Source organism: Hippoglossus stenolepis, chromosome 16, assembly GCF_022539355.2.
Source record: "Hippoglossus stenolepis isolate QCI-W04-F060 chromosome 16, HSTE1.2, whole genome shotgun sequence".
Classification (NCBI taxonomy): Eukaryota; Metazoa; Chordata; class Actinopteri; order Pleuronectiformes; family Pleuronectidae; genus Hippoglossus; species Hippoglossus stenolepis.
This window is the reverse complement of record NC_061498.1, coordinates 9,310,582-9,325,367: the sequence shown is the minus strand read 5'-3', so window position 1 is coordinate 9,325,367 and position 14,786 is coordinate 9,310,582. Positions and strand designations below refer to the sequence as shown.

Genomic DNA, 14,786 nt, shown 5'->3' with positions numbered 1-14,786 from the left:
CCCTGAAAACACAAAATGACACAACCACAGTACCTTTGGCAAACACAAATAGAACTTAGTACAAAACTGAACAATTACTAATACAGTAAAAAAAAAAGTTGTAGGTATCAGATAGACATTTTCATCAACAAAGACGATGACCGAGTAGTCGCGTATTGATGGCCTTCACCAAATACGACACATTATTTTCCTGACAGTGCATACCAGAGACTACGGTAACCAAAGATTGTCACAATGACATGACAGCTAGGCTTTCCAAAACATGATTTTAACAATAAAAACTTTACCCAAACAAGTCTGTGACATGACATGTTTTGAGTTTTGTTGCAGAAGGCTGTAAAATAAAAAATGGCAACCAATGTACCAGGGTCCTGAGGAAAATGAAGTTATGTTCCAGTGGTTTAAGAGCTGACTGAGTCTAGGTTCATGGGAGGTATTCTAATAACTGTAAACAAGGAAATGAAATGTATTGTAAAACAGCAAGTTTCTAGGTAATTCATATGTATATAATGTTTTTCCCTTACTTGTCTTAAACTCAAAATGTCCTGGTCTTCGCACAGTTGACGGACCAGTGCAGACTGAGAGGAGAGAGGATCAACATCGAGAACTAATGGAAAGTGCTGGAGGAGAAAATAACCAGCGTCTATAGGCTCAGAAACCCCCCACTGTTGGAATACCTGTCCTCTTCCCTGTCCTCATCCTCTTCTCTTTCGATCTCGCCTCCGCTATGAGCCGCAGAGTTCTTCCTCTTCACTTGTTTGCTGGACGTGCCCCGGGGCCTTTGCATGGGCACCAAAAGATGGAAGCCTGGTTGGGTGTTGGCAGAGGCTGCACCCAAGGAAGGCATATAGGTCTTAAACGTGCAAGGCACAAGGGGGGTGGAGGAGCAGGTGGATGAGGGGCTAACGCTCTGGACAGAGGAGTAGCCTGAACTGTGATGGTCTGTAGAGGAGGAGAGGGGTTCCTGGCCTTGGGAATCTGTTTTCACCTCCTTTTCCACTTCACAGAAACTGTCTTCATCACTGGACAGGGCTCTGCAGAGCTCGACTTTGTCATCTGCGTCGTTCAGAGGGAGCAGCTTGATGGATATCATTGAACCTATTGAAAGATAATGACAGTGAGTCATTCTGATAAAATTTTTATAAAGACTGTAATTTAGTCTGTGCAGCTGCCATCATTCATACACATTTATTCATAATGCCGGCGTATAGTTATGGCTTATATTTATGCACTCGCTTACTATGCGGGACATTGCAACTGCTGAGTCATCTTTAGTCGAATACTACCAGAGGACTGACTCATGCATTCTTCCCCTCTATGTATGGATTACCTCATTAATATACTGTACAGAATAACACCTTTGAGAATTTACTGGTAATCACACATCAATAAATGTGCGCGGCCAGTTTCCTTCCTTTTTTCCAACACTCACAATCACCATCTTTCTCGCCCACGCCTTCCTCCTCCTGGTCCCCCTCATAACCCGAACAGGAAGTGTCCAAGCTCCAGTCCAGAATGTCGCCGACCAGCTTCTCCTCCTGACTGGATAGCTCAGCCGTGGGCGTGGCCACAAAGCTGGCTCTGTGGGTCTGCATGCCGTCATCGCGTCTCCTTGGGAGAGAGAGTGGACAAGCAGTGGGTTACAGTGAGTCACCGATGCGTCTCACAGATGGCACAAACAAACACCTTCTGGACAAGACAGTGTTTCTCACACAGCACAGGAGACTCGGCACAAATAGAGAACTCCTAAAGGAGCAAGAGGAGACGTGGGGTCTGGGCAGGGGTCAATTTTCAGTTCGATAGTGAGTAGCTTTGAGCCTTAAATAGTAAGGTTCTACTAGTTTTATATAAAGCTGGGAACCTATGATATGAATATAGTAAAAAATATGAAAAGGTGTTTTTATCTGGGATTTTGTAATAGTCATCCTGCCACGTAGAGTAGCTTCATCAGAGTTGATTTCTTCTCTTGCGTGCTGCATTACATTCAGCTTTCTAGTATCATTTCACAGTTCCTGGTGTCTGAAATTAGCAGTGAATGTTTCTACCCGATTGGCCAACTATCACCAATTTCTTTGTCCCACATCTAATTTACTGTGGATCCAAATATGAACAGTAATTGCAAAAAAAAAAAAAAATTGTCTTCCATGGTGTGAACACCAATATATGATCACTTGGGCTGACAATAAATAAATTATTATTTTGTATCTCTCCACACAGTCCATGCCCGTATTGCAAACTATATGCAAATGGTTAAATGGAGTTAAATTAATACAAATATTAATACTTATACAATAGCAGGTTTGAGAAAGTGATGCTATTCAGTGGCCCAGTGCCTTTACAAAACAGTGAAAGCCCAGTAAGACTGCATGCTCACAACGGGACCATATAATCAAACATAATCATAAAATATTTAATGACAAACATAAAATGTCCAAGGGGCCATCAGGTGCGCTGCATTATGCAGTAAGTGTAGTGTCATAGCTTTCCTACATTGCGTATTCCTTTGCAGCACCATTAAGATCATATTTAAATGTCTTTATACACCACTCAGCTCTAATGGGTTGTAATGGGGAACCTGTGTGTCCGGGACTGGCTTACCTCTTGCTGGTGCTGGATGGAGAAGCAAGGAAGGTGTGGAGGTCTGCTGGTTGACCAGTCGGGCTGGGAGGCTCCATCTGAGGCTCCACCTCAGGAATCTCCAGGATCTGACACAGTTCTTTATAATCCATCATCTTGTGAAGGCCATGAAATAAAATCAATGACCAGTTACATTCACATGAGCATTGGAGACTCGCAGTGCCATTTTGTTTTTAGAAAATCTAATATAGGAGGAGCTTTCCTATGCCTGTTAGAGAGAAAAGTAAAAGTACCTTTTCTTTGCTGATGTGCTGGTAGAGTTCGTCTTCAAACCGTTGCTTGACTCCAGTCAGAGACACGTGTCTGTAGTCTTTGGGAACATCTGGACTGAAACTGAGGAGGGAAAGGAGTGGCAGAAAAAAAAAATAGAGAAAATGACTGAGTTTGATCCACTTTGCTTCCTGCCTATCTATAATCAACTCTTAGAAGCAAATCTTGTTACTTGTCCATTTGAGGATTAGTTTGTCGATACAACGCTCACCTATCAAAGTGACTCACCCTGAGGCACGTTTCTGTGACTCAGTTGGAGATTCACTGACGGTTATACACACAGACACACACTACAGATGCCTCCTGCTGTCCTTTATGATTCTGCAGCTCTTGAGGCTTCATACATGCTTTAAAACACCACTGGCTGTGCATTTTCTTCTCCACCAGACATTATAAGTAATCCTAGATCTAATCAATGGCTATATAAGCATGCAGGAAACGGCCACGTCACCAATCATTTATGTTATCTCCTCTTGGAGGAAAGCACAGTGACGTCATAGCCATGCGAGTCAAGGTAGAGATCCAAAAATGTGTGAGTGCCATGATTTCAGTGACATTTTCTGTATCTTAAATAAAAAACACATCCATTTCCCATTATAAAATGGAGTTTAAGAAAGTGCTACACAGTAAGTTGAATCAATGAGACTAATAATTAATATTTCTTGAAAGAAGTCCGAGCATTTGTTTCTGTTCTTGTGTTGTTTCCACGTTGGAAACCATAGATTATTAAATGGAGCTGAAGTCATTACTGGACCAAGTTTCAGTAATAACAAACACCAGGCTTATGACATCACTTTTGAAAAATTGCAACCTGCTGTGAAAGGCTTCAGTTATGTGATTACAGAATCAGATTTTTTTAACATGCCAAACAAGACTGCTTTCAAATACCAGATGTGGAATTTGCATTGCTGTACAACATTCCCAATAATTTTAATCTTCTTTATCCTCCCTTTGTCAGCCTGTATTTGATTATGCAAACAAATTATAAAAAACATACGTTTAAAAATGTATATATTCTAACTAACCAGTCTGAGAGGGTAAAAATCATTTTCCTTGAAACGGTTTTAGAAATGTGTAGCCAGGTATTATGGGTAATGAGTTGATCTGTGTATTCTTTAAAAGGGGTTTTGTTGAATACTTAATTTGATCATCATCCTTCCATTGTTGTTAGGACAAGAACCTACATACAGAATCAATGTAAAATACAAAGAGGGTACAACAATGTTCCTTAGCAACAATGAGCCAAATGATCATCTGCAGGGGTTTAACCTCCACTTCAGTACACAAGTAGCAGCTAATGGACCTGTTATTTACGATCACACACAGTACAAGTTAAAAGCTCCTGTGTATGTGCAGAGGTTGTTGTTTGGTCTAATGCTATTCTGGGAAAATGTGCATAGTCCGTGTATTTAACACTTTTCATCTTTTAGAAAGCTAGATAATGCTATGGTTTAGCAGCAAGTTTGCTTCCTATGACGTCCAAAAAGAGAATCATTATGCACCAATCAGACCCAATTAAACGTGTAGCAACACAGCAGATGCCAAACAAACTGCACCTATTCAAGGGATTAATTTCGAAAACGGATTTCTGTGGTCGCTGTGAAACTCTAGTTAATTTCAGGCTAAAATTGTGTTTCGCAAGAACAGGTATAATTTCTACGTTCATGGCAACACCAATGTAATTCTTATACCTGATCTAATCATGGCTGGTACCTTGGATTCATGTTAAAGAAACTGTTTAAGTGCTCGGTCTGTGCAGGCAGACATGTCTGTGTGAATATCTTGACCTGGCAGACTGGGTGAGTGTGGAGGATAAATGAGGAGGATGAGAAGACAAATTGCCTGGCTACCAATCCACACGCTGTGAGAACTCACCACTTGACATAGAGCAGCACAGAAAGAGAGACAAGGTCTTGCTTGGAGAAGCCTGTGTAGTCAGCCAACTGGCCCGGCCAGACTGGAGCTGCAAGGAGGGAGACCACAGACATACGTTAAAGTGAAAATAAACTTTACACTTTACTAAAGTTGTAAATTTGCTTTGTTTTTGTACTATGTGACAGTGTTTAAAGTGTGACTATGCATCTTTTCAATCTGGCAGGTTGTACGTGTGTGTTATTACCATAGTGATGTAGTGCCCGTGTGAGAAGGAGTGCAGCACAGGCCAGTTTGGCGGGTTGCGGTGTGGCGAGAGCAGAGTAGAGCAGAGACAGCTCACAGATGTAGCCGAAGAGGTGAGTGGTCCTCCTCTCCAGAGGGAGCAGGGACAGGAGCACCTCCCCATAGTCCAGCAGTGTGGGGCTCTATAAGGAAATAAATGAAATGGCCATTTAATTTTTGTACAATTAAAGACTCCTCAAAAAGATGCTTTGGTAGGAAAATAGACCTCTAAAGAATACACACACACACATATATATATATATTGTTTAAGAGTTCAATTTGTTGTACTGACTCTGATCTTTCCCCCCAGCACAGAGATGACCTCTCCCATCATTCGAACCAGGTCCTCATATTTGTAGGTGTTGTCAGTGAGCCAAACAGCCTCACGTATGGTCAGGATCTCTTTACTCATGTAGCTGTAAGAACAACAAAAAAAGGGTGTCATAAAAGCACAAAAAACTATTTTAATCTCCAAAGAAATTGCTTTTTATAAAAATCTAAATTCACATCTGGATAGATATCACCACAACAATAATTACAAGATGGACATGAGAGGGGATGTTCTCACCGTGTACAGACTACCATGCAGGCGATGCCTAATAACTGAAGGCGAGCCTTTGGGACAGAGCGGAGAGCCAAGTAGCGGTCCACACATCCCACAGTGACATGAAGTGTGAGGCTGGAGAAGTCCTTCATGGTGGTCACCTCCACGAGCCAGTCCACCAGGATGTACCTACGAAGGCAGAAAGAAACATACATATGTAGAAATTGAAGATCATGTGCAGATCATTGAAGACCACACCCAAAAGAATTCAGAAAAATAAAAAGAATTTAAAAATGACACGGAAATTACTTAAGTCTTTGGTCCTTGTGTTTAAGATTATCTGAGGTCAAATCTAACTGCAACCACCCATAAGGAGCAGACAGTATTTGATATTATAAATCAGTTATGATGGCCAAATCATCGGTGATACGTTTTTCAGGCTTACAGGGAAAAGGTTTCGTTTTACTTATTGAGAAACCTTGTGCTAGTGTTCTGTTTCATCTACTTCTTGGTAACATCATTAAAGAAATGCAAGATGATCCAAACAGGGTGAGTCATCACAATGACTAATAGGGAAATTTAATTGTTTGCCGATATTAATCCCCAACAGACTGTGATCATGGCAGCGTTTCTGTTCCTGTCTACCTCATGGTGTCCTTTATGCCTCGTCTGAGGATGGCCTGAGAGCAGCGCTGTGATGCCAGGTTAGACGAACTAAAGAGCTGGGCCACCAAGTCAGAGCAGGCCTTTGCCTCCAAACCCAGTGGGTTCCCAGTGCCGCACACTTTGGCCAAGGAAAACTGGGGAAAGAAAAAGACATGGTGTTTAATAAATAGTTCAGAAGGGTTTAAAGTGGCTTGATATCTGGTTGAATCCATTTAACAATTGAACAATAAGGTTGATTGACTGAGCAAGTGTTTGCTACTTTAATTACAGAGCTGTGACTATGATGAGTCACAGTTTTTCTGATTCTGTGCAGCAACAGCTTTTCAATGCTAAGGAGGGACAAAATATGTCAACAACTGTCAAGACCTCTTGACTCTGCATTATACTGCTTCACTAAGAACAACTTCCAACTCTGGATAAATGTCAGAATGGAAAATTAAATAGATTATGAGGGGGAAAAAGCTGAAAAGCTGTCAAAGGACAGCTGAAAAGCTGTCAAAGGACAAACACCAATGTCTTTTGTCTTATTACAGTGAACCAAGGAAGAATAATGCTTGAGAATGACAGGGAAGGCCATTCAGTGACTGAATATATAATAATAACTATTTATATAGCTCCTTTCAAGAACAAAAGTCATGAAGTGCTTCACACACACACACACACACACTACAAAAACAAAGAGCAAGTAGAGAGTACACACAATATGTACATTAACACACCTGTGCCTCCCAGCATCCTTTGCCAGCATAGTCCCTGAGGGTTCGGACACACTGGAGGTACCGGCCTGGATCTGCCATCTGAAATTCAAATATGAAAAACCCATTTAATCTTCTGCTTTTTATTGGTTCAGTGAAACCTTAAGCATTTCATTTTTATACACGTTTCAAATACTTTAGACTAATGAGCCTACGTTTGAGTTTGTAATAGAAAAAAAGTTCAATCAATAAGGTCAATGTTTCGAAGAGTGTGCCTGAGGAGAATACTAAAGAGGAGATTAAGTCTTACAGCTGCTTTACGGTTGTGCTCCCACAACAGGTAGGAGCTCTGAAGACAGCCAGCTTGCGAAGACTCCTCCAGCATAGATATGGCCTCTGAGTGTTTTTCACCCTCCTGAAAAAAGTTAAAAAGGATACCAATGTCAATGTCGATTTTATTAATATAGCACATTTAAAACAACTTGGTTGACCAAAGTGCTTTACAGGTGTAATACCAGATGAAAGATCTTGCATATCAGACTAAATGTTTTGATCCGGCACATTTAACAAGGCAGTTAGTCTCCCATTCTCTCAAGTACAAATTAATGTGTTAAGATCCTGGAAAACAAATTAGGGTTCCATTTAAGCTGCATGAATTAATTGGTTGCACTTAAAAGACAAAGCCCACCGGAGTGTATGAGGAAATCAACAGGGAATCTAGGGCAACAGTTGTGTAATATGATGACTGGAGAAAAAACACTTAACTTTTCTACTGCTATTAACTAGTCAGACAGTCCTGTGACAGCAGCACAAAGCTCTAGAGGAGGACGATAGAAACTGGGCTGACCACACCCAGACAATCAGATTCAGTCTCACTTTCATACTCACTTCAAACAGCTGCAAAACTCTCGCCAAACAGTGCAACAATGGGCCCTTCTTCTCCTGTGGAGACAAGAGAAAATACATCAACCACTTGAAATGCTTTAATATCTTCTTCATGTGAACTCTAGCAGTTAGGGTAAGTTAGATCATGGCAGCTTTTTATGCCAGTAAAAGCAATGAGAGACACGATCACCATTGTTTAGAGCACAGTTTGGTTCTGTGACAAAAAAAACTAAACGAATCTGAAAACAACAGGGTTTGTGGGCGGACCTCTGAGAAAAGGAGCAGGAAGAGAATTTTACCTCAATGGTCAGAAGAAAGAAAGTATCAGTGAAATGTTCCTCAGGGTTAGAGTGTAATTTCTGCATACTGGCTTCAGAACCGATCAATAGTAGGCCCATCATTCCTGCTTGCCAATTATTGATACATGTCCAACATTATTGCTGTTTGGTGGCGTTTAAAAAAAATTTATGTTCGTCTGCCCTTTTAACTTACTACGTTGGTTTCACACTCAGCCTTGAGACGGTCAAACACCACGGCCTTGCAGCAGCTGCCGGTGGGCGACCACGGAGGACGGATGAACACCCAGATGAAGGGATCTGCTGTGGGAGGGCACAGGCTCTCTGCCAGGCTGAAGAAGTGGGAGGCCTTACGACCACACACATCTGCTCGGCCCTCATCACTCAGCAACGCTGGTGGAGAGAAAGATGGCACGAGTGAGGTGCTGTGATCACTTTGAGTTTGCATCGAGAGGGTTTCAGATCTCATTTCATTTGACCTTTATTTAAACCAGGCTCTCATGCAAGGTATTACAGAAACACAGCAAAAGAAGGAAATGGTTGAATTTGGACCTTGTGCAGTGTTACACTTACGTCCTTCATTGTACAAATACGCAATGCCTAGTTTCACAGCAGCTTCAAAATTCCCCTTCTCAGCAGCTCTGAAGGAGGAGACAATTTATATTAAAAAAAGCAATTCAGAAGAAATACATTAGTGAGTTTTATTATTCTTGAACAGAACTGACTGTACCTTTCGAATAGCCATAAGGTATTGGGGGATGGCCACGTGTCCCTGAAACTGACCCTGGCCCAGACACTGGAGTGGTTGTCAACAATGTCCCGCAACTGGGAGTGAACCTGTGGCAAAAGAAGACCATTAGTCCTTGAACAAAGAAGACCAACTGATCCATTAGGGTCAAGTGGTCACAAGATGTGGAGCCAGGAAAAAAAATCTGTGATGGCAAGACACAAACACACACGTGCTAGAGGTTGTGTAGGAGTGTTAAAGTGTGTGCAGTTTGTGTACTCACCGCCCTGACAGACAGCAGGTCCTCGGCAGAGAGGCACTGGAGCACACAGAGGAGGACCTCCTCAGGCAGAGACAGCAAAGTCAGGGCTGGAGTTCGCTTACTCACCCGCTTCCGTGCTGGTACCGAGTAGCATTTTGAGCAACGGCAGTGGACTGGAGCAAAGGAGGAGGAATATTAGGTGTTAGACAATTCATATATTATAAACAGACAGTCTGCTAAGGACAGTTGAAGTGCACACACACACACACACACACACACACACACACACACACACACACACACACACACACACACCACACACGGCTGGCAAACTAATTATCACGTTAACGTTAACCCTAACTAATATTTGCAGTTCATCTAAAAGCAGGCCAGTGGGGAGTAAGCAGATAACAAGGCACAGCGAGGTGGAGGTTATGGCTCCACATTCAAATATCTCCAGGCTGCTCTGGACCAACCCTCTGCTCGAATGGGAAAATGTATAAACTGGGTGAAAGGTGAAAACCTCAGACGAGTACAAAATAAGTTCAGAACATCATCTTAGATATTGTTGTGGGTGATAATAGCTTCTTAATGTCGGTGAGCTGAGGATCTGACAGGGCGAAGTCGCATCGAGTGAGCGCCCAAATTTCCCTCCTGTGGTTCGAACCCTCAAGTTAAGTTTCCCCCCCGACTTCTACCAAGATCGGCCTCCTGTTCTCGTTTCTCATTCACACAAACGCTTAACGTGACCTCGATGGACGCGTTTAAAGCGAACACGATCCACATGAGCCCGTTTTAAACTGGGGTAACTTCAGGGGGAATCTGTGGCTACATCGGTTAGCCCTGGTGCTGGCTAGCAGCTAGTTACCAGAGCTAACTCTTGTTGTGCTCAGACTATTTTAGCACTCGCGCACAAACACACAACACACATCACACATGAAGCCAGTGGCGTATTTTTTGATAGCGGGGAAGGTAAGTTTTGAGTGGATTTAAGTCACTTACCGCCCGCTTTCATTTCAAGTGCAGTGGAGTCTCCTCGAGCAGCGACGCCTGTAACGTTAGCAGGAACAAACGAGCAGCTATTTAAACGTCGAGGCTAACGTCGATATCACACTTTAACAGACGTGCTCGTGACTCCAGCTTGTGTTGTGACGAGGCCGCGCTACAGTGTGGCTCCGTGTCTCCGCTGTGAAGCAGAAGTTGACTAATGTCCGACCGTAAAGTTTCTTTTTACCTTGAATTCAAATGCTCGCACGCTTACTCACTTGTTGGACACGCCCCCGCTGCTGCTCTAGCACCGCCCGCGCTCAAGGTTTAAACTCCAGATTCAATCTGATTGGCCGAGGGAGCTGACGCCCACCGGCTGTCCCATGGCCCCGCGATTGGCCGGCGCCGGCAGCCGTGGCAGCGATTGGTCAGATTTTATAAACTGTGAGACGTCGACGGATCATTGGACAACGTGACGGCATTTCGAAGTACGCGCTCGCCAGGGGAGTGCGTGCGATTGGTTGACCCGGTTATGAAGCGCGTGCGAAGGAACCACCCATTTTACTGCGGATTGTGGGAGGTGTAGTCGAGCAGGAAGTGCGTGTTTAAAGGTACCACGTTTAAAGGGACACGCGCACAATCAGATCGACACCAGCACAACTACAACAATGAGCAAGAGAAAGCACTTTGAAATCCAAATCAATCAATCACATTGTATTTATTAAGCCCAAATTCACAGATCACAATTCGTCTCATAGGGATTAACAAGGTGCGACATCATCTGTTCTTCACCCTCAACAAGACTAAGGAATCACTACCAAACTATTAACAGGAATAAAAACATAGAAACCTCAGAGTGACAAAATAACAGCGTTTACAATGTTGATTAGAAGAAACAGTTTGTAACATAATGTGAAAAGTGTGTCAATGTTTAAAGTATTTTTACATAAGAAAACGTCTGATAGAGATGAAGGGAGCCGCAACGACAAATGTATTGAGGAGTTATTCTGAGTCTGTCAAGCAGTCTTGTTGTAATCATAGTCCACGATCAGCTGCCACCATGATCAGGATCCACCGTGACCCACAATCCATCAGCGTGATCCACCACCACTATCACTTGGTAAAGGTGAACAAGAGAATGCTGATGATGGTTGATAATGCAATTGATTGTTTCTTCCTAAGCCGTATATCATTCGACTCAAGCATAATGGTTGTAAATAACCAGGGCCATAGCCGATCATCATTATAAATGCCACTAAACTCTATCAATTTCTGGTTATTTCAAATAAATCCATATGCGCATACATACTTCTGATTATGTATATACATTTTTAAAAAGTCTTAAAATATATTTGGGTGAGCTTTTAAATGTGTGATCAAAGAAAAGCATTTTCATATAATTTAATTATGAAAAAAATACATTTTATTATTTTCTAGTTTCTTGTGTTTGTAATATTTTTATACTGTTCATATATATATATATATATATATATTTTAATGCTTGCACTAACACACAAAATAAATTGATTGTATGTGTATACCTACTTGGCAATAAACCCAGATTCTGAGTCGGATTCTATTATTACATGTTTTTTTGTTGTAAATAATTGGTGTAATTAAGTTATGTCTCATCCCTTGTAGCTCAATTGTAAATAATAATAATGCTCAATTAGCTTTAGTCTTAGTTCATTATGTGTAATTATGTATGACAATGAATTGCATAAGATCTTGTCAGTGAAACCCAGAGGGCATCCCCACTCAGCACCCCCGCTAGCGTGTTATGTCTACAAAATCGAAAAGGAAAACATGATGGTTCCATTTCAAAAATCACGTCACCTTTTTATTTGTATAACATAGTTGTCTTTTTGATAGAGAAATTGCAACATATCAGTATCAATTCAGCACGAGTTCGAAAAGAATTAGAAAAGAAAGACAATTCTGCTGAATGCACATCAATAGTTGCAGACAAGATGACGCAGCCGCACTTGAGTAAATTACATTATGACTAAGACAATGGCATTGGATCCCCAGTGTGAGAAGATAGACCACCACTCACTCTGCTGAATACTGTCCTCTTAATTGCTGGTCTTTAGGAGAGGGTCATAAAGGAGCTGAGTAAACCACCATACTGTAAGTAATCATTTGTCCTTTTCAGACCTTCTATTGATCACCTGCTCTCCCAATCACATCATCACCTACACGAGCTGTGTAAACATTACATCTACCTTTCAATAGTTGTCTTTTTTATATATATCTTATACAGTTTTTTTACACCCAATACGAATTATTACAGGGCAAGTCAATTCAGAGATTCTGGCCTTTTCTTCTTCTACAACTTAGACATATGATGGTGAATAAAGAACACCAATAATGTGTTGTTTTTCTCTGCACCAAGTAAGGTGTGTGTTTCTTGCTGTATGTCATACTAGAAGTGTATGATCAAATTATCTGGTAGCCGGGTGACCTCAAATGGGGCAGGGGACTGTGACATCCTCACCTCAATGCAGTCACTGTTTCCATAGAAACCTCCCAACCACCCTCAACCATTTTCTCAGTAAAACACAAAGAGGCTATAAGGGAAAAGAGAGTGGTTGGCGCGTTTAACCTAAATTGAAAGTAATTATAGCATTGAAGCTGTACTGCACAAAGACTGTGAAGTCCAAGTCGATCATTTGTGTCTGCCAGGCAGCCAGTATTTCACCGATGAGCCGCGCCGTTATAAAACCTCCCACAGGAAGTCATTGAGTTTGTTTTGAGAAGTAGATGAGAGAGTGATGACTTCCCTCCTGAGCAGTTTACTTCATAAGAACTGCCTCTGATATGGGAAGGTATTAATTAATGAGACAGACATTAGAACATACTATAAATAGTTCTGATTTGACCACAAGGGTTTGAATCTAGTCATGAATCAATTACCTCTGGTCCAAATATCCAAGAAATAACTCTAAAAACGATTACATTTCAGAGGGAGAAAGAAGAAATTTAAAAGGAAATCATGACAGTAAATATAACAGATAGTCAAATAAGACCAGAAAGAAAGAGTAATATCACATGAAAATAGTTATAGAAAAGTTTACCCAAATATTGGCTTTTTTAGTTGATTGTTTTTTTTTGTATTTTATCATTTTGCTGTCTTTGAATTTAAATGACATTGTATTATTTTGCCGCTTGTTGTGATGTTATGATGCACGGCCTACACTCTTAAACCAGAATTTCACTCAGCGGAGTTCATACCTCTGTCAAGGTCTAACAGTCACCTTATGAAACCACATTTAAATTCACTAGATCCACATTTTTATTTGGATCTGCACCAAATTGCAAACGCACTCATAAATATCATGAATTATTCTCTGAGAAAACAGTGAAAACAGATCCTTTCTCACAATGTTAAAGGCTGTGAAGAATAATTCCTGGATCCATCCCCAGATCAAGATCTGCCCCAAAGTTTAATGGTTCTTCCTTGACCCATCCCACATCCTTCCACCAAGTTCCATGGAAATCCGTCCAGTGGTTATTGTGTAATCCTGCAAACTAAGGCTCCATTCAGCCTGCAAAAACTGATACAGGTCGGAGGCATGTGACCTTGACGTTACTCTAGAGCAACATACGTCACAATACTACGCAGGCGGGAGTCACTCTGTTGATACAACCATGGCAGGCAGCAGCAGCAGAGGTTGTTAGTGGATAAACAGTGAGGTGTTAGACCTTATAAGTATTTAAGGGTTTACACTGAGAGCCAAAGAAGGACGAGGCTTTGTGGTAAAAGACCAATGAGCTCAGCCCAGACACTTCATTTAAGTCAATAAAAATACGTTTTTGCTTTTTTAGTGGCAAGACATGTGCACATCAGATTATGTGATGACTGAAACGTTGATATGTGAGATTGAAAGAAACAGAGTGACAGCAGAGGAAAAATTAAGAGAAGACGGGAAGTGATTGGGATGAATCATGGGGGATTAAAGAAAATGTTTGCTTTATTATGTCATCCAGAAATAATCAGTGTTCAGTGTGTTATTCGTGATTTAATACCACAGTTTCTCATCTCAGTAGTTTTTATTAAGATACCAACGTTGTGACTGTTCTTAATTTCCTTTCGTTTGTAATTTCATTTGACTGTCTATCCAGACGTGTGTAACAGTTGTTTGAGCATAACGGTGACTCCATCTTAAAGTAAAGGTTTCATTCGGAGCCAACAGCAGTCAGTGGCTAAACAAACACGTAGGCTGAGCCGTCTTCTGCACAGATGCTATTGATCAGGAGTTTGAGGGAAAAAATAAATACAGTAATCCTTTATTTCAACCACACTGCAGATGGTTTGAATCCAGACCAAATGAAGTCATGTTTGTCTGCTTTTTAAACTGATGCCAGTTTTGTAGAGTAGTAATACAAAATAAAAAAGGCAAAACAGCGCTGAATGCTTGTGACTGAAGCCAAGTCCTGGAGATTGAGAGGCGGATGAGTTGCTCCCATCTGGTTTCCTGTAAATCTCTGCTGACCCCAGCAATCCAACTGCCCACTTCCACACCATCTGCACTTTACCCCGCTGGCCTCCCCACCCTTCATCCAGACCCGAGCACTCTTCCCCCCACACCCATAGTGGTTTCCCAGCACAGTCACTGATGAAAATAGTTTCTAGACATAAAATAAACTGGGGAACTGG

General features: G+C 41.5%; 1 protein-coding gene across 1 annotated transcript in view; it reads right to left on the bottom strand.

Annotated features, from left to right (window-relative positions):
- ccnf (cyclin F) overlaps positions 1-10,412 on the bottom strand; it is an 11,216-nt gene extending 804 nt beyond the window's left edge. The window contains exons 1-17 of the mRNA XM_035179842.2: positions 10,142-10,412; positions 9,161-9,312; positions 8,881-8,987; positions 8,724-8,791; positions 8,347-8,543; positions 7,858-7,911; positions 7,280-7,384; positions 6,994-7,071; positions 6,254-6,408; positions 5,633-5,797; positions 5,357-5,480; positions 5,027-5,207; positions 4,783-4,870; positions 2,871-2,970; positions 2,599-2,732; positions 1,433-1,611; positions 1-1,098 (exon numbers count right to left, since the gene is read on the bottom strand). The exon at positions 1-1,098 is cut by the window's left edge and continues 804 nt beyond it. Of these exons, the coding sequence (XP_035035733.2) occupies positions 644-1,098; positions 1,433-1,611; positions 2,599-2,732; positions 2,871-2,970; positions 4,783-4,870; positions 5,027-5,207; positions 5,357-5,480; positions 5,633-5,797; positions 6,254-6,408; positions 6,994-7,071; positions 7,280-7,384; positions 7,858-7,911; positions 8,347-8,543; positions 8,724-8,791; positions 8,881-8,987; positions 9,161-9,312; positions 10,142-10,154 (2,355 nt within the window). The 5' untranslated portion in view covers positions 10,155-10,412 and the 3' untranslated portion in view covers positions 1-643. The remainder of the gene's footprint in view (positions 1,099-1,432; positions 1,612-2,598; positions 2,733-2,870; positions 2,971-4,782; positions 4,871-5,026; positions 5,208-5,356; positions 5,481-5,632; positions 5,798-6,253; positions 6,409-6,993; positions 7,072-7,279; positions 7,385-7,857; positions 7,912-8,346; positions 8,544-8,723; positions 8,792-8,880; positions 8,988-9,160; positions 9,313-10,141) is intronic.
- Between the last annotated feature and the right edge of the window lie 4,374 nt (positions 10,413-14,786).